General features: G+C 36.4%; 1 protein-coding gene across 1 annotated transcript in view; it reads left to right on the forward strand.

Annotated features, from left to right (window-relative positions):
* LOC132123791 (serine/threonine-protein kinase PRP4 homolog) overlaps positions 1 to 17702 on the forward strand; it is a 117945-nt gene extending 100243 nt beyond the window's left edge. Inside the window, exons 10-15 of the mRNA XM_059534429.1 lie at positions 11723 to 11860; positions 12155 to 12308; positions 12381 to 12495; positions 12657 to 12808; positions 13000 to 13086; positions 16361 to 17702. Coding sequence (XP_059390412.1) covers positions 11723 to 11860; positions 12155 to 12308; positions 12381 to 12495; positions 12657 to 12808; positions 13000 to 13086; positions 16361 to 16564 — 850 coding nt within the window. The 3' untranslated portion in view covers positions 16565 to 17702. The remainder of the gene's footprint in view (positions 1 to 11722; positions 11861 to 12154; positions 12309 to 12380; positions 12496 to 12656; positions 12809 to 12999; positions 13087 to 16360) is intronic.
* The last annotated feature ends 2988 nt before the right edge of the window (positions 17703 to 20690 follow it).

A 20690-nucleotide genomic window follows, 5' to 3' on the forward strand; every position in this document is an offset into this window, starting at 1 on the left:
CTATCCTGGATCTGCGAGTCTTGAATCGGGCCCTGCACAAGCTCCCGTTCAAGATGTTGACGCAGAAACACATTCTCAAATGCTTCAAAGTAATGCAAAAACAAAAGTGCTGCATGGGGTATAAAGTCTCGGTGCTCTTTGGTTGTGGGATAGTAAATCTCTGAAGACAAGAACTCCAAGGCACTCGAATATCTCAGTGAAAAAATTAAAAAGCCTTTATTACATTCTTGGCTTGCTTTTTTTTTTTAAAAAGGTGAGAGGTACACCTACGCGTTGCGGCTACATGCCCTTATCAGGGTGTGTATTACAAACAATGTCTCAGTTCATTTAACAACAGCTAATTGATCAAATTAGAAACAAATTCTTGTCTTCAGACATTCTCAAATGTGTTCAGCCCCAGGACTGGTTTGCAGCGATCGACCTGAAAGACGCGTACTTTCATGTCTCGATCCTCCCTCGCCACAGACTGTTTCTGCGGTTTGCATCCGAGGGCCAGGCATGGCAGTACAAGGTCCTCCCCTTCGGGCTCTCCCTGTCCCCCCGTGTCTTCACGAAGCTCGCGGAGGGCGCCCTTGCCCCACTCTGGGAAGTGGGCGTCAGGATCCTCAACTATCTCGACGACTGGCTCATTATGGCCCGGTCCCGAGAGCAGTTGTGCGATCACAGGGACTTGGTGCTCCGGCACCTCAGTCAGTTGGGGCTTCAGGTCAGCCGAGAGAAGAGCAAGCTCTACCCTGTGCAGAGAATCTCTTATCTCGGTATGGAGTTAGACTCGGTGAGTATGACGGCACGGCTCACCAGCGAGCGTGCCCAGTCAGTGAACATCAGGGAACGAGGGTTACGTACGTAACCGAGACATTCCCTATCTGTCGGTCACTACGAGTTATGTCGAGCGACATATGGGGTCCTATGGAAAACGCCACAACCTGAACAGTTTAAAAGTGGCTAAGGGTATTGTGTGTAAACTTTTTTTCCCTATCACATGCCTAATAACTAATAACTAATAACATTGTAAGCATTAAATCTTTAATTGCTGCTTTCTGCTGTGAAAATTTTGTTTGTGAGGAAAATAACCGTACATTTTTGTCAGTTATTTTATCTTAACAGATCGATGAATTTCTTCAAGATTTCAAAATCAAATAGCCTACTGATAATGTAGTAGCACTGTAAGATTACATTTGTTTAAATGTATTATTGCTAAAGCGATTGCGTGTGAATTTGCTGTATCTGTTTAAATAATGCTTTAAACCCGTAAATAATCAGTAAAAGAAACAGACAAACTCCTTAGCCTTTAACATCCCGCTTGACTCTTGCAGTCATTATAACCTGATCAAGCCATAGCTTAGTATGTTTAACATGAATTCTTGCTGAATATGCAGTTAAATTATGGGCTGTTGGCATGAATTGTACTCGTGATGCTGGTTCTTTGAGCGAGTGAAAACCAGACGCTCAGACTCTTAATATCCTCTCCTCGCTCCAATCGGCATGTGCTTTGTGGCAAACTTATTGCATGTGCTTGAGTGCAGAATATATTAAGACCTGATTATGTAAATTTAATATAAACCTCTGATTAGTTGAATATAACAAATGAACGACTAGAACTAGAAATCTTACATGGGGGTAGACCTTTTTATAGTCTATAACCAAAACAACAGTCTTATATGAACCGGTTCAGCAAGTCTGAAAGCCTCATAAGACACTGTCCATATGAAAGAGCAAGATATTCACACCACAAGACATACATGACTACCCCCAAAAACCCAACCCCCTCCCGCTGAACTGAATTCGGTCTGTTTTTTGGCTGTAAGGGAACGATGTGTTACTGGGCTGAAACATGCCTGCACTCAGCATCACTACTCTTTGTATTCATTATTTTCTCGCAGCCCATATTATTATTTTCACAGGACCCTTGTGGAAGGCTTTTTAGACCAAGCGGAGTCCTTCGTCTTCTGCTCCTACCTCAGCGCGCGGGAATCCGCTCACTGACTCCGCTCACTGACTCCGCTCACTGACTCCGCTTCAACGTCTGCGGTTTGACTTTACTAAATCAGATTGAGGCGAATACAACTTATTGATCATTTTTTGCCTTTAACTATCATTTTGCATTATTGACACACTTTCATTCTACATTAGTTTTAACGGAAGAAAGACGTATTTCATTGAGCTAATGCTGTTAAATAGAGAGCGAGAGAGAGAGAGAGAGAGAGAGAGAGAGAGAAAATAGTCTAGGGCTATTCTTAAACTTGGAGCTCATTATATTGAAGTACAAATCCAAACACCAGAAACGTTATGCATTTTATGAATAATGAAATGTTATGAAAAGTATGCATTTTATTTATTCACATACTGTATGGTTGAAATTATATTTTAGTTCAAAACTTTGTTCCATTGTTTAAAAAAATGCTTTATTAACAACCCTCAGTTGTTATGCTCTAAAATCCAATGCCATTTGTAATTTCACAGTATTTTCACCACCTAAATCACTAACTTTAAAGTAACAATTCTATAATGGTCAAATTTACTCAGGCCAATGGTATTTTTTAATGACATTTTATTATTTATTCATTTATTTATTTTTGAATACTTGTAGCCTACATAAATAGGTGAAGCAAAACAAATATTTGGATCGTCCCTTATTTTTTCCCTTTTAAACATTTTTAAATTGCCCAAAGCTGAGCATAGCGGGAGGCTGATCTTTGCCAGAGCACGCAAAGCGAATATGCTACACAAAGTAATTTTCAGATGCAATGAAAAAAAAAAAAAAAAAAAAAAACCTAGATTAGGCCCATGCAGGCTCTGCTCTGAAGTATATAATAATTATAATTACTGTTAACCCAGAGTAACACATTTTAATGGATTAATCACCTATTTTCGTTTGCTGCATGTTTTTTTTTATATTTTTGATATTATGTAATTAATGTATAAATTGCATTTTATTACATTTAGAGATAATAACGGCCGTTCTAATAATGTTATAATGTACCAACAGGATATATTTAGCTCCCTTCACTTTACAACAGATCCTTTAAATTTAACAAATATATCAGAACAAAACAAGAATTAAAAATATATAATTCTAATGGATAAATATAATTGCAGTATATAAAAATATAGGCTTAGCTATAAGCAAACAAAAAATAATAATAATTTAAAGCTAAGCATAAGGTAAGGTTGGGCTCTCTCACTCGGGAGAAATCCAAATGTTTCCATATTTGTGATGTTGCCTATTTGAAGCTTAACTATTACTCATGAGGTAAAATAGGCTTTGTAGTTCACGCGTGTTTTAGTATCAATGGAAAAAAATCATAATTAACAATATGTGGAGTAAGTTGACCGCTGCTAATGCTGAATGTCATGGTGAACGACAGTGAATATGTACGCGAGGCACCAGCGCGATCAAACAACTGAAACAGAAAATACTCAATTTTTGTTCACACATAAGGCACAATTCAAAAATGCAAAGTGTTAGTAGTTTGAAAAAACCAAGAATAATAAGAGATTTAATAATAATTATTGCTAAATGCTGCACCGTTCTCATTTCGCTCTGCATATGTAACCTGAAGATTATTTAATAATAAACCAAATGGAAAAAAAATGAGAAAAATTAGCTTTTTATCCGTATTTTATATATATATATACACACACACACACACACACACACACAGGCCTTATATTTATTTACTGTTTAATAACAATAGCATGCATATGATCCTTTGTGTAAAGGTCTTTAAATTTTGATGAGTAGACTGTAGCCTAAGACTATCCTACGTTTTGAAATGAAATCACTGTAAATGTTTTATGTATATATATATATATATATATATATATATATATATATATATATATATATATATGTATATATATATAGTGTGTGTGTGTGTGTATATATATGTGTGTGTGTGTGTGTGTGTGTGTGTATATGTATATGTGTGTGTGTGTGTGTATATGTATGCACAAAGCACTTCATAAAGCTGAGGTTAAACCACAGGAGTCACATGAATTACTTTAATGTTGTCTTTAATGTTGTCTAATAAGATATGGTTTTTATTCTTTATTTAGCACATAAATGCAAAACTTACCCTTCATCAAGTCTCAGCCTCGCAGTCAAATGTGTGCCTGTAAAAAGAGAATTATGTATTTCCCCTACATATAATCCCCATATGTAGGGGAAAACAAAAATTTCAAGTAGTTTAAATATTTACTTATCTTAGGCAAGGCAAGTTTATTTATAAAGCACATTTCGTATGTTTAGATTTTTTTTTTCATCATTTAAAAATTGCCTTATTTAACCCTCTGGAGTCTAAGGGTATTTTTAGGGCCTGGAGAAGTTTTGTCATGCCCTGACATTTGTGCTTTTTTCAGTTTCTTATACACATCTAAATGGCTAAAGTATAATCTCACTGTAATCAGCACAAACTGGGCTATAATAATATGTGAGCAGCATGTATGTACATGATTGTGTTTTTGAGAAAAAAAGTTATGCGTGGTTAGTGAAAATGCGTGGTTAGTGAAAAACTAAAAATGTTAAATCACTTGAATAAGGCAATAAAACACATACAGAACAATGGTTCCCGGGGCGTATTCAAGCCACGCACTTCAGTTTGAAACATTAGAATCTGAGTAGCGTGTTCAGCGCGGGGGCGTGGACACATTAGAAGATAATGAAGGGAGACATGAAAAACAGACATCGCGTTGTTTTCATATGGATTACTTTATCACAGAATATTTGTGGCTTTCTATAGATCTCTCTCATGTCTCTTCGTTGAGTATTCACTGAGTTACAGTTCATTTTAATGACGTGCTTGTAAATGAAGATCAGCGCAGACAAAGGCTGCAGACAGCACACCTTGTTTGTTATCTTTATTTTATAAGTGCATAAAGTTCTGTTATGTCTGTATACAAAAAAAGTAGACCCTTTACAGATTTGGTTGATGTATTGCTCTTATCTGTATGATCAAAACTGAAAGCTTAATTTAAGTTTTATTCAGGGTTATCAGGAGAAAATGATTCATAACGCGTATACACATTAATCGACTTCAGAGGGTTAAAATGTATTTTAAACAGTTCGAAATGGAAAATGATTTTACATAAAATACAGTGCAATCAGTTCGGACATCGCACAGTGCTCATTCAATAAATGCATCTTAAGATATAGCTTTTACTCTTTATTTAGTACTGAAATGCAAAACTTACCCTTCATCCAGTTTCAGACTCGCAGTCAAATAATGCCTGTAAAATGAGAAAAACAATTATGTAGGGAGATTTTTTTTTTAACTGTAGTATTGGATATAGAGAATTAGTAAACTTTTTTGTTTTTATTACATTAAACTGTAGTGTGTTGTAGTATAATACCCTATAGTTGTAGAAAACTTATAAACATTTTACTTCACTGAATACTGTACTATTACTGTAGTTACTACAACTGTAGTTACTACTGTAGTTACTACTATTACTGTAGTTACTATAGAATTACCACAACAATTAATTCAAGTACTTTACTATCGTATGGCTCAAATACACTATAGTATTTACTATAAATTACTATAGTATTTTTTCATGTGGGCTGTGCTGTGATTTCGGCTATATTTGCATGTAAAATAAGGTTTGTTCATTAGAAAAAGAACATTTTCCATTTACATCTCACCCTGAATGTAAGCCAGAACGGGAACAGCCAGCGGCTGCTTCCGGCATGTTCAATTCATTTCCAGGCTGGACGTGGAGGGGTGAACATCTGCTGTGACTGCTGCTGGGAGCAACTGCTGTGCGAGCACTAGGCCGCCAGTGAGTGTTTTGGGACGCGGGTGGGGCCCAAGCCAGTGTGTAGTTTTAGAATATATTTAATTATCCCACAAAATAATTTGAGGTTCACTTGCAAGTGCAGTTAAACAGTTTATTAGGAACAAAGCTGACTTTAAAGCTGAATTTTTAGCATTACTCCAGTCACACGATCCTTCAGAAATCCTTCTAATATTCGGCTAAGCAGTAGTTTGGGTGGCTCGCCAATGTACTAGATTTCTCTAGTACATAAAATAAGTAAGCTTGACCAAAGTTCTTGGGGGGAGAAGAATTTATTGAAGGTAGCAGTTCTTCAGCAGTGATGTTAGCATGTCATCCTTCAAACAATCTTAACCCAAGGTACTGTCTGTGAGACCAGACCTTTATACCTGGTAACAAATGTGCTACAAACAATACAACACCCCATGGACAGCCAATGATAGTGAAACCTTATGATGACTTGATAGGATCTCTCCCATGGAGACCCCATTCTTTGATCTGATGTTGACCTAAGAGGCTAATTATATGACCCATTTGGTTCACAATTTCGTGAACAAAGACAGCTGGCTACATTTAATTGCAAATCCATTTGTCTAAAGTTAATTAAAAACCAATAATTTTCACAGTGCATTCAGGCTAACCTTTTTTATCTAACGTGTTCCCTGGGAATCAAACCCAAAACGTTTTGTGCTGCTAACGCAATGCTCTACCACTGAGCCAAAGGAAAATTAAATTGTAAAATATATTAAAATAGAATTTTGAATGTTTTTAATGTTGAAATATATAAATGAACATCACATAACTAGCATTTCCAAAGTGTATATTGTTTATGAGCTCTTAAACCAAATGATAAACTACATTATTAACATTATTGTGATGGTCACTGATACTAGTAGTACAGTAGAACATTTAGATGATGTGAATGAAACTTCATAATGTTTCACTTGATTATACATTTAGTCAGGAATTATAGTTTGGAAAAAAGTCTAAATAGTAAAATGTGTACACGTTATGTCAGGTCAAGTCACCTTTATTTATATAGCACTTTTAAACAAAATACATTGCGTCAAAGCAACACAACAACATTCATTAGGAAAACAGTGTGTCAATAATGCAAAATGACAGTTAAAGACAGTTCATCATTGAATTCAGTGATGTCATCTCTGTTCAGTTTAAATAGTGTCTGTGCATTTATTTGCAATCAAGTCAATGATATCGCTGTAGATGAAATGACCCCAACTAAGCAAGCCAGAGGCGACGGCGGCAAGGAACCGAAACTCCATCTGTGACAGAATGGAGAAAAAAACCTTGGGAGAAACCAGGCTCAGTTGGGGGGCCAGTTCTCCTCTGACCAGACGAAACCAGTAGTTCAATTCCAGGCTGCAGCAAAGTCAGATTGTGCAGAATAATCATCTGTTTAATGTGGTCTTGTCCCGGTGGTCGTCTGAGACAAGGTCTTTACAGGGGATCTGTATCTGGGACTCTAGTCCTGGTCACAGCTGTCTTTCAGTGATGTAGAGGTCCTTTCTAGGTGCAGATCCACCATCTGGTCTGGATACGTACTGGATCCGGGTGACTGCAGTGACCCTCTGATCTGGATACAGACTGTATAGTGGCTACGTAGTAGTGGCTACGGTGACCTCGGAATAAGAGAGAAACAGACTAATATTAGCATAGATGCCATTCTTCTAATGATGTAGCAAGTACATCGGGTAGTATGGGAAGTGTTCCCGGTTCCGGTAATATCTAATTAATGCAGCCTAAAAATCCTTTAACGGATTTGGATATTAAAAGCATATTAGCATGTTATGTATATGCCAGGTTAAAGAGATGGGTCTTTAATCTAGGGTAGATTTAAACTGCAAGAGTGTGTCTGCCTCCCGAACAATGTTAGGTAGGTTATTCCAGAGTTTAGGCGCCAAATAGGAAAAGGATCTGCCACCCGCAGTTGATTTTGATATTTTAGGTATTATCAAATTGCCTGAGTTTTGAGAATGTAGTGGACGTAGAGGATTATAATGTAAAAGGAGCTCATTCAAATACTGAGGTGCTAAACCATTCAGGTCTTTATAAGTAATAAGCAATATTTTAAAATCTATACGATGTTTGATAGGGAGCCAATGCAGTGTTGACAGGACCGGGCTAATATGGTCATACTTCCTGGTTCTAGTAAGAACTCTTGCTGCTGCATTTTGGACTAGCTGTAGTTTTATTAACCCTCTGGCCCTCTTCGGTCATTTTTGATTTTCAAAAAATGAAGAGATGAGGTCTAAAAACCTATGGGAATCCAAAAGCCTCTGTATATATCTATATAGGGTGTTAATACAAGAGGTTACGCAACATTACACAAGTTTTTACTTTTTTAATGCCTCCAGATTGCCCAATTCTAACATCAAAAAATGGATTTTAAATGCTTTCACTCTATTTAAATGTAAACTATTGCATTTATTAAAAAATAGTAAATAAATAAAGAGATAAAAAATAATATATTCTAATGGAGAAAATAGCTCATTAAAAATTGTATAAATATTGCACAGTATCATAAAAATCCCTAAAAATCATATATAATAATCAAAAAATATTATTGAACAAAAATTTATCACATTGGTTTTCCTGAAGAGAAAAAAAAGTAACATTTCAAGGCTTCGGTCACTTTTGACCGCGAAGAATGTAAGTGTGACTCCCAAACGAAGAGGGTCAGAGGGTTAAGCGTGCAGAACAATCACCCAATAAAGCATTACAATAATCTAACCTTGATGTCATAAATGCATGGATTAACATTCCTGCATTTGACATTAAGAGCATAGGCTGTAATTTAGATATATTTTTGAGATGGAAAAATGCAATTTTACAAATGCTAGAAACGTGGCTTTCTAAGGAAAGATTGCGATCAAATAGCACACATGGGTTGCTAACTGATGACGAAGAATTGACAGAGCAGCCATCAAGTCTTAGACAGTGTTCTAGGTTATTACATGCAGAGTTTTTAGGTCTTATAATTAACACCTGTTTTTTTTTTTTGTTTTTCAGAATTTAGCAGTAAGAAATTACTCTTCATCCAGTTTTTTATATCGACTATGCATTCCATTAGTTTTTCAAATTGGTGTGTTTCACCGGGCCGTGAAGAAATATAGAGCTGAGTATCATCAGCATAACAGTAAAAAGCTAACACCATGTTTCCTGATGATATCTCCCAAGAGTAACATATAAAGCGTGAAGAGTAGCGCCCCTAGTACTGAGCCTTGAGGTACTCCATACTGCACTTGTGATCGATATGATATATCTTCATTCACTGCTACGAACTGATGGCGGTCATAAGTACGATTTAAACCATGCTAATGCACTTCCATTAATGCCAACAAAGTGTTCAAGTCTATGCAAAAGAATGTTGTGGTCAATTGTGTCAAACGCAGCACTAAGATCCAATAAAACTAATAGAGAGATACAACCACGATCAGATGATAAGAGCAGGTCATTTGTAACTCTAAGCAGAGAAGTCTCAGTACTATGATACGGTCTAAATCCTGACTGGAAATCCTCACATATACCATTTTTTCTCTAAGAAGGAATATAATTGTGAGGATACCACCTTTTCTAGTATCTTGGACAGTAAAGGGAGATTCGAGATTGGTCTATAATTAACTAGTTCTTTGGGGTCAAGTTGTGGTTTTTTGATGAGAGGCTTAATAACAGCCAGTTTGAAGGTTTTGGGGACATATCCTAATGACAATAAGGAATTAATAATAGTCAGAAGAGGATCTATGACTTCTGGAAGCACCTCATTTAGGGGCTTAGATGGTATAGGGTCTAACATACATGTTGTTGGTTTAGATGATTTAAAAAGTTTATACAATTTTTCCTCTCCTGTGGTAGAGAATGAGTGGAACTGTTCCTCACGGGGTCTATAGTGCACTGTCTGATGCGATACTGTAGCTGACGGCTGAATGGTTAAAATTTTATCTCTTATAGTATCGATTTTAGAAGTAAAATAGTTCATGGGGGCGGCAGTGGCTCAGTGGTTCATGTAGGTTGTCTACAAACTGGAAGGTTGGTGGTTAAATCCCCGGCTCCACCTGACCAAGTGTCGAGGTGTCCTTGAGCAAGACACCTAACCCCAGCTGCTCCCGACGAGCTGGATGGCGCCTTGAATGGCTGACACCGCAGTCGGTGTATGAATGAGTGTGTGAATGGGTGAATGTGAGGCAAACTGTAAAGCGCTTTGGATGACCATGTCGTCTGTTGAAAGCGCTATATAAATGCAGTCCATTTACCATTTACCATAAAGTCATTACTGCTATGATGTTGGGAAATGTCAACGCTTGTTGAGGCTTTATTTTTCATTAATAAAGCCTCAACAAAACCTAATACAAGTATATACATTAAAAAAAAAAACCAAAGACTTATGTTTATGATCTCTGCAGGATTAAGCACTTTATTCTTTTTCCTGAGGAAATCCAAAACTGAAATCCTGAGGTAATCCTCAGCGCATCTTCTTGGGATGAATTATGTCTTATCCCTTTCAGCACATCTGATGCATCTACAAGCCTCAAGCTTCACGTGTAATCAAGTACATGTCAATACGTTGAGTATTCACTGAGTTAGTTCATTTTAATGATGCATTTCTAAATGGCTGCAGACAGTGCACCTTGTTTGTTTTCTTTATTTTATAAATGCAAAAGTTTTGTTATGTGTGGATACAAATAAAAGTAGACCCTTTACAGAGCCACGAACGCAAGATATTCACCTCAATTGTGTCTGTTGCACAAGTTAAAAAAATTCAACTAGAGCAGAAAATTCACCTGACGCGTTCTGACGCGGAGAGCTTATTGGCACATCTGGTGGAAACAGAAAATGGAGGAGCATATTATTGTAGCTATTTGCAGGCATACTGAAATCCATGAAAAACATCCAGCGAGTAATCTAAAGCGAGGGACTAAATGGTCATATTCGCTTCGTGTTTGGTGTGAACCATAGACTGTATAAAAATATTGACGTAGTGTCCATGACATCACCTGTCACATGACTGACAAATAGCATTTTTAAAGCCTAAAGTAGGCGGAGCAGGCTGACGGCATCTTGGCCGTGCCTCCCCCTTCGATGATCGAAAGTGGGTAAAGAGGTGGGAGCTGGTTACTGAAACCACATACACCTAGCACAACGGTGGTGAGAGCAGCGGCAATCCACCTGTCACTCAAGTGGCCACGCCCATAATTATGCAGAAATGTAAGGCTTAATATAATTTAAACGGGTGAGTTATAAAAAAAAACCCTTAACCCCCTTAAATTTGTCATGAAGGGGAATTTTTTTTTAACCAGGATGTAAACATTTTTTTCTGTTGTAAAGTTGGTCATTTTAACATGGGGAGTCTATGGGATTGAGTGCCTTTTGCATCCAGCCTCAAGCAGCCAGTTGACGAATTACATTTTAAGTCACCACCATGTTGGCCTCATGAGCGAGAGCGGGAGGTTGCCGCTTGGTGTGAACACACCATAAGGTTTGAGACCCTTGCAGGGCTCAAACTGATTTCTGTGTTTGGAAACGAATGTTGTGAATCGGGTTGTTTTCTAATAAAATGACAATTCTTAAGTTATAACCTATTATGTGGTCTAATTTATTACGTGTTTATTATTATTTTACATTTTATGGATTCCCCCAATCTCCGGCAATGCCAAACTCTGCATAAGAAACCATTTATTTTTTTATTTAAAATGCAGCCTATAGGACTTTCTCACGTTTTGCTAACTCAAACTGTCCCTTTGCACCTCTTGGTGGTAGTTTCATGAACGACTTTAACAGGTGACTGACTTGCAGTTAACGCTGTGGCCCTGTGTGAGCAATACATGTGACGGTAATAGGCATTTTGGTTGGCCACCTACTGTATCTACTCTTTAGTAGTCATGGCTGAAAAATACATTTTCATTCAATAGTTTTTTTGTTGTGTCTGCAGGCAGAAGACTGGACTGAAGGAGCTTGAGTTTCTAAAGAAGCTGAATGACGCAGATCCTGATGATAAATTTCACTGTTTGCGGCTTTTTAGACACTTTTACCACAAACAGCATCTCTGTTTGGTGTTTGAACCTCTCAGGTATTTTATGCATGTATTTTGTGTGTGCACGCGTGTTAGAAAATTGGTAGTTACAATATATATTTGGCTGATACCAATGCACAAATTTGCCAATAACATCAGTCATCACATTAAGCTGCGCAATCAGTTTTGTAATAAGTAACTTTTCCTCATCGTGAAGGATCAGCCTTATCAAACTAATTTCAGTAGTTAATATCATAATATAAATATCGTCACTAACATCTAATATTATCTCAAATATAATGCAAAATACATGAATTCTCAGCTGTTTTTCACCATGTTTGTCTCTCTCAGTATGAACTTGCGTGAAGTACTGAAAAAGTATGGTAAAGACGTGGGGCTTCACATCAAGGCAGTTCGTTCCTACAGTCAGCAGCTCTTTCTGGCCCTCAAACTTCTGAAACGCTGCAACATCCTCCATGCTGACATCAAGCCAGACAACATATTGGTGAGCATCATCTATATGGCTGCTGACTCAAGAGATTTTATTGGCTCACTCCCTCACTCACTCTGTCTGCAGGTGAATGAATCAAAGACCATTCTTAAACTCTGTGATTTTGGCTCTGCATCTCATGTCGCTGACAATGAAATTACTCCTTACCTTGTCAGTAGATTCTACAGAGCACCTGAAATCGGTAAGTTGCATTGCAGTTGTGTGATTGGCAGGCTTGCTTACATTAATATTAATATATTTTAGTTGTCACAGATTGTTTCCCCACCCACAACCACAGCAGAACTTGTGAACCAATTCTGCAAGGGTCTAGTAATCGGATTTAACTTTTTCTCTTTTTCCCAGTCATTGGTAAACCGTATGATTATGGCATTGATATGTGGTCAGTCGGCTGTACCCTATATGAGCTATACACTGGGAAGATCCTGTTCCCCGGCTCTTCCAACAACCACATGCTGAAGCTGGCCATGGATCTGAAGGGCAAGATGCCCAACAAGGTGCTGAACCAGAGAGTTCAGGGTTTATTTTATTTTTTTAATTTATTTTTTTTACTTGATTGTTCGTTTTTTTTTTTTTTATTATTATTTACAATTAAAAATTGGTTTTAAATAGTTACTCACTTTATGGCATTTAAGTCTTATGTATAGATTCTTACGTGTTTTTTTTTTTTATTATTATTGTTGTGTAGATGATCCGGAAAGGCCTGTTTAAAGACCAACATTTTGACCAGAACTTAAACTTCCTGTATATAGAGGTAGACAAAGTGACTGAAAGGGTAAGTTCCAGTTCATGTGTTGGATTCCACTTTCATGTGTTGGTTTTCTAATTGACTTCTATGCCCATTTCACACAACTATGATAACGCACATATCTGCTTTAGGGATGTAACAATACAGTCAGCCCACGGTTCAATAGGTACCTCATTTTTGAACCATGGTTTTCATTTTGATTGTTCAGACAGCTTGGGACACCAGTTGTTGTTTTTTTTTGTTTGTTTGTTTTTTTTTTATTAGCGATTTTAAAATGCTATTTAAAAAAAGCTCTAGAACACTCTAAAGGGTTAGTTCACCCAAAAATCTAAATTACGTCATTAATAACTCACCCTCATGTCATTCCAAACCCATGAGACCTCGATTCATCTTCGGAACAGAGTTTAAGTCCCTCCATTGAAACTGTGTGTATGGTATACTGTCCATGTCCAGAAAGGAAAGAAAAACATCATCAAAGTAGTCCATGTGACATCAGAGGGTCAGTTAGAATTTTTTGAAGCATTGAAAATAAATTTTGGTCCAAAAATAGCAAAAACTAAGACTTTATTCAGCATTGTCTTCTCTTTCGGGTCTGTTGTGAGCGCGTTCACTGCAGTGTATGATATCCGGTTCACGAACAAATCATTCGATGTAACCGGATCTTCTTGAACCAGTTCACCAAATCGACTGAATCGTTCTCAACTGTTCACGTCCCCAATACGCATTAATCCACAAATGACTTAAGCTGTTAACTTTTTTAATGTGGCTGACACTCCCTCTGAGTTAACCCTCTGGAGTCGATTAACGTGGATACGTGTTATGAGTCATTTTCTCCTGATAACCTTGAAAAGAACTTAAATTACACTTTCAGTTTTAATCGTACAGATAAGAGCAATACATCAATCGAATCTGTAAAGGGTCTACTTTTTTTGGATAGACATAATAACAACAAAACTTTGTGCACTTATAAAATAAAGATAACAAACAAGGTGTGCTGTCTGCAGCCTTTGTCTGCGCTGATCTTCATTTACAAACACTTCATTCAAATGAACTGTAACTCAGTGAATACTCAACTAAGAGACATGAGAGAGATATCTATAGAAAGCTTGACATGTCTACTTTTAAACTAAACAAGTGCCGCCGAAAACCGATATTCCCTGATAAAGTAATCCATATGAAAACAGTGCGATGTCCGTTTTTCATGTCTCCCTTCATTATATCTAATGTGACCACGCCCCCGCGCTGAACGCGCTATTCAGATTCAAACTGAAGCCTGTGGCTTAAATACGCCCATAACAGAAGAAAACACAGCCAGACTGTTCAAGTTTTTTTATTTTACTGTTTGCTTCGCGATGAGAGGAATAAGACATAAATCACCCCAAAAAGATGTGATGTGGTTGAGGATTTGAGATGGTTTTCCTCAGAAAAAAAAGAATGAAGCACTTTATTCAGCAGAGATCATAAACATGAGTAAGTCTCTTTTTATCTATCTATTTATATACTTGTACTAGTTTTCACATAACGTGTAAACATTTTACTAGTTAGACTTTTTCCAAAGACTTTTTCCAAACTATAAATCCTGACTAAATGTATAATCAAGTGAAACATTATGAAGTTTCAATAACTATGTATACAATACTATACCATTCAAAAGCTTGATGTAAAGAATATAAATGTAACAAATAGATAACTGTAACAAATGTAAAAACAATGCTGTTCTTTCAATTGATCCCCCCTAAAAAACCTGAAAAATATTCTCAGCTCTTTTCAACATTAATAATAATGCTTCTTTAGCCTGGAGATGGTTTGGTTTTGACAAACCAGCTGTAGAATTTGTCGCATGCAGATCGCCGTATAACAGAGCGCCACAACCAACCTCTTCCATCTCCGTACAATGCACAAAACACAGTTTGAAGCGTATGAAAGGCTTTGTGCTGAACAAAACAGCACTGCTGCTACAAACACGGTACAAAAAAAAAAGAACAGACACAACAGACCTTGGCAGAAACATTCACAAAGAAAACACCATATGACAAAAAAGTGAAAAGTGGAAAATTATTACAAAGTCTGACAAGTTTTATTGCAAGGTCTATGTTGCCAATTCAATCAAGTCGAGAAGGATGGGTTTCAAGAAATGTTACAGACTTTAGAACCCAGAAATAATCTGCCTTCAAGGAGATATTTTAGTGAAACAGCTCTACCAAAACTGTTCAAGTCTTGTCGACAAACGCTGTCCCATAAATTGCACAAGGTAACCTATTATGCCACAACCTCCGATCTGTGGTCCAGCAGAACCTCGGAGCCGTGCTGCAGAGCAGTGTCTGTGTTATTTTGTTTCTTTTGTCTTTTTTTTATCCTCATCTTCAATATTAATATAATGTGCAAAAATGTTATATTGTGTTGCAAAACGCAACTTGTTTTTAAAGAGGTAGTCACATTATTTTTAGTCTATTACTAATAGAGTACTGTTTGCAAAGCACAAAGTTAATTACGTACATATATTGTACTGAAAAAGCACTGTTCTTGTATTAAAATAAATATTTAGTACAGTAACTTGGTTCATGTTTAAATCAATAATGTCTCATATCTTTATGTACAGTACTAGTAATTCTATACAATAATAGGTCAAATGCAGCAAGTCAAAAGACCAACTGGAACTTCTTTGCCAATTTGCACACATTTCTTTAACCTGTTAACTGTCACCGTCCCTTATACGGGACGCCTAAATTTACTTCAATATATTACAATTATATCCTAATCTAATCATGACAAACTATATATCGTTGGAAAGGTCTAAGACTCCTTAAAAGATATTTGACCCCTTTTTGTTGTTAAAAATTATGAAGGAACAGTAAAATATTAATTTATAAAAAGAGTGCACCTCAAAACATATACATCATAACAGGAGTTCTGACCTTTGTCACAAAAAATTTACTCCGCTTCCTTTTTCCCTATCACATGTTTTAGTAATCATCATAAATTATATATCATTTGAAAGCTTAAATACTCCAAATTCATCCTATGAAAACCATTCTGAAATCGGACACTGCGTTACCATGGACTATTTTCATGGATTTGCTATTATTGAGCTCTATAAACACATGTAATGTCCGTTTAATACACACTGGATGCCAGAGGGAGCCCTCGCACAGAAGCTCCACATACGCATCTCAAAAATAACAGAAATCAGGGAAAACCGTGGATATTGTACTAAATGTTTCAGTGTATTATTGAGAATTGTGACATCCTTAGTTTGTTACATGCCCTTCACCTTCTCTCACACATTCTTTTAAACCTTCAGGAGAAGGTAACTGTGATGAGCACCATTAACCCCACTAAAGACCTGCTCATGGACATGATTGGAGGTCAGAGGTTACCGGAGGATCAGAGAAAAAAGGTCATGCAACTTAAAGATCTATTGGACGGTACTCTAATGCTGGACCCAGCTAAACGCATCAGCATCAACCAAGCCCTTCAGCACCCTTTCATTCAGGAGAAGATATGATACTTTCACATCAGACCTCTTGTCTGTCCACTGTTCCAGTACTGAGCCAATAGACTCAAGCTCAGAATGTTTTGAATCAACACAAGACTTTGAATTTTCTATTTTTATTCATGTTTTTCTAGTGATTTTTGTTTTACCCAGTCATTTTTTATTTAATTCTCTCAGAATGATCTTGTTTTTATTGTACATATGCACACATTGTCATTCACTTGAGAGAAAGGCATGTTTTGCAGTTATCAGACTGTCTTATTTAACTTCAGAAGTGACCGAAATGTGCAGAATGCAGCATTTACAAGTTTAGTTGAGCTGTTCAGATGTTGAAGGCAAGAAATGGCTGGGCAAACAGATCAGAGGGGTATCTTAAGAGAAAAATTATTTTTTGGATTCTCCAATTATAATGCAGATGTATCTGTTTGGTGACTGTTTAAACCAATGGCTTCAATTTGTTTTTTTGTTTGTTTTTTAAATCTAATCAAGGAGTGCACCACTTTTGCTGGTTAGTAACCTCATACAGGCTCCTTCCTGTTGAAAACAGTATGCAATAGACCATCATGTATAGCTGTTAAAATTATTGGTTTTGCCATATTGGTACATTCACCTCAAACGTTACTGGAGATCACACTAGAATCCTTGTTTCATTTTATTTGTCCCACCTTACAAGCTTGTCCTATTAAGAGATTATTTTTTAGAAACAATTTAATTTACATGGGATTTAAGTAAATGATGGCAAATTGTCACTTTTCAACAGCTAAATTGTTAATTTACCTGGATTCACTGTTTGAAAACGCCAAAGCTGTTGTTTTAATTTGAAACGTACTTTTTGGATCATTAGTCTTTATTGGTTTCGATAAGCCTTTTGTTATTGCTAATTATCTCTGAAGTATGAATTGGGCACCACATTACGATCCAAGTATACCAGGCTTGTTAAAGAGGATGCTTGTATTTCAATTCCCCAATGATAAGGTTATATGCTAGGGAGTGCCTCCCTCTTTGCCTGAATTGAACCATAACATAAAGTCTCAACAGATATGCCCTGACAGACAGACGATCAATTATTTTACAGTGTAAATAATTCAGTTTTCGCAGTGTAAAACAATTTTTCTTTCTAACTTGGAAGTTTTTTTTTTTTTTTTTTTTTTTTTTTTTTTTTTTGGAAAAAAAAAATAAAATTTAAAGATTTGATTAAGGAAAATGAAAAAGTGTTGTCTTTTTAGTAATAAAATGTTTACATTTTCGGATGTATTAAGGTGTTTTAACCATTATGTAACCTATTTTAAGTCATCTGAAATTCTTACATAATCTGTGGCATCTGAGACATGCTGAGACCTCTTCCGTTTTGACTACCTGATGTGACATTTAAGCCCTCACACTTCCTGATTCACCTCACTCATATGGTTTCATATGGTCAAGCTGACAAATACAGATTAAGGTAGTGAAACAATCTACTTTAAATTGAAATGCTGTTGATCGTGTAGATTTATTGTAATTATTCTAATTTATGTTAAAGATCTTGAAATTTAAGTAGCAACATTTTTTTCCTGATTGTGACATATATCCAAAATCAAAAATATTGAAAAATGTAGACTGGGTTCTAACTGGTTATTGATTGGATTTTGAGATATGATCTTTGCACTCAAAAATTAATTCAAGCATTTATTAGATTGTGGAGGGATGCAGTTTAATGGTGCAGTGTGTAATATTTGAGAATTAGCCTTTTTCACACTTCTGGGTTTTGTATTTCCAGCGTTCGCCAACGCAGGGTAAAGTTAATTCCAGTGTTGCCAACTAATTTTCAGAGAAAGTTGGAAGGTTGATTTGTTGCTAAAAGTTGCTAAATGACATTGCATAATCACGACGCAAAATCGTCACAACATCAAATCCCAGCCAAAAAATATCTATATTTTCTAGATGTTAATTTAGATTCATTTGTAAAATATGCATAATGTTAAAATACATTGAATTATTGAACACTTTTTACATTTCAAATTTAAATAGTTAATTAGAAATTCTACACATTTTCCACAATTATGTTTTAAGTAGTTAATCGGCTACACTGAGAAAAGTTTGTGAAAACAAGGCACAGTCTACTGTTGATATGTAATAATTTTCCATATTGTCTTATTGTTTTATTTGTATTTTTTTGTTTTGTTAAAATTACTTTAAAAAAGTTGGCAACACTATTGCTAACTTTCTCTACCACGTGGCTTTACTTAAGGAAGCCTAAAACACTCTAGCATCCCTAGTTTTAAGGAAGAAAACTGCCCACAAAATTATTAATAGGATCATGTCTGGCCCCCACTGGGCCATCATTGGATTAATGTGGGCAGTCCCATAGTGTGGGCTGCTCACAGAGAGCCTGCGGTGAGCCCAAAGCTGTGGGCCTCACTTGGGCAAGCCTGCACAGGTGTGTGCTGGCCATAGCCCACTGTGCCCACAAAAAGCCTGCATGGGCCCTGCAAGGACGTGTTTGCAGGGTACATAACATCTACCTTTATTTACAAAGACATTCATTTAAAGACACCATGTATTTTCTTCTTCTTTTTTTTGGTGGAATGCATTTATTTTAAACCATCTATCTGTGCACATATTTTTATTTTATTTTTTATATTAAAAAAGTGTATAATTTGCACTTGTAATCTTCAATCAAAAAATTTAATTGGCAATCCATTTAAGCACTGGCCACAATATTTCAATAACTAAAAACAGCAGGGCATTCTAGAGTGTTTCATGTGAAAACACTTAAAGTGCATTTTAAAAGCATGATATTAAAAGATCAAATTCAGTACACACCTTATTGATGAAGCATGCTTTATGTAGGCAAGCAAATGAGCCCGGAACATTAACGCAGTGCATTAAATGGTTGTTATTTCTTTATAATGGTTTTCTATGGGGAAACGTTTAATAGCAAACTTTTCCCATTGTTTATTTTCTGGGTTTATTCTGCTTGCATGTACAAAGTATGCATAATCAGTAAGGTGTATACTGAATTTGGCCTTTAAATGTCACTGTCTTACTACATTACTACTTAATGCAAACCTTGTAAAAATAACTGGTGGTCAGTGGAGGAAAGCCTTGTTTTGCCCAGTGTTCATTTTGTTGATGAATAATTTTCATCATAATGTTTGTAAATGACATTTTTTCACTGATGACAATGAGACGATAACATTTACATTTATTCATTTAGCCGACGCTTTTATCCAAAGCGACTTACAGATGAGGACAGTGGAAGCAATCAAAAACAACAAGAAGAGCAATGATATATAAGTGCTATAACAAGTCTCAGGTTAACAGTACACATAGCATGGGATTTTAAATAATATAATAAAAAGAAAACCAAATAAAAAAAGAATAGAGCAAGCTAGTGTTAGAGGTCTTTACACACACACACACGCATACAATTGCATAATAAATGAAAAGAAAATATAATACAAAAAGATTAGAAAGGTAGTTAGATTTTTTTTTTTTTTAAGAATAGAATTAGAATAGTGAGTGTTAAAGTTAGAGGGTCAAATAAAGATGGGAGAGATGTGTTTTAAGCCGATTCTTGAAGATGGCTAAGGACTCAGCTGCTCGGATTTTGTTGGGGAGGTCATTCCACCAGGAGGGAACATTTCATTTAAAAGTCCATAAAAGTGACTTTGTGCTTCTTTGGGATGGCACAATCAAGCGATGTTCACTTGCAGAACGCAAGCTTCTAGAGGGCACATAAGTCTGAAGTAACAAATTTAGGTAAATGGGTGCAGAGCCAGTGGTAATTTTGTAGGCAAACATCAATGCCTTGAATTTTATGCGAGCAGCTATTGGAAGCCAGTGCAAATTGATAAACAGAGGTGTGACGTGTATTCTTTTTGGCTCATTAAAAATTAATCTTGCTGCCGGGTTCTGAATTAACTGTAAAGGTTTGATAGAATTGGCTGGAAGACCTGCCAAGAGGGCATTGCAATAGTCCAGCCTGGCCAGAACAAGAGCTTGAACAAGGAGTTGTGCAGCATGTTCCGAAAGAAAGGGCTTGATTATCTTGATGTTGAATAAAGCAAATCTGCAGGATCGGACAGTTTTAGCAATGTGGTCTGAGAAAGTCAGCTGATCATCAATCATAACTCCAAGGCTTCTAGCTGTTTTTGAA

This window comes from Carassius carassius, chromosome 42, assembly GCF_963082965.1.
Source record: "Carassius carassius chromosome 42, fCarCar2.1, whole genome shotgun sequence".
NCBI classification, from domain to species: domain Eukaryota; kingdom Metazoa; phylum Chordata; class Actinopteri; order Cypriniformes; family Cyprinidae; genus Carassius; species Carassius carassius.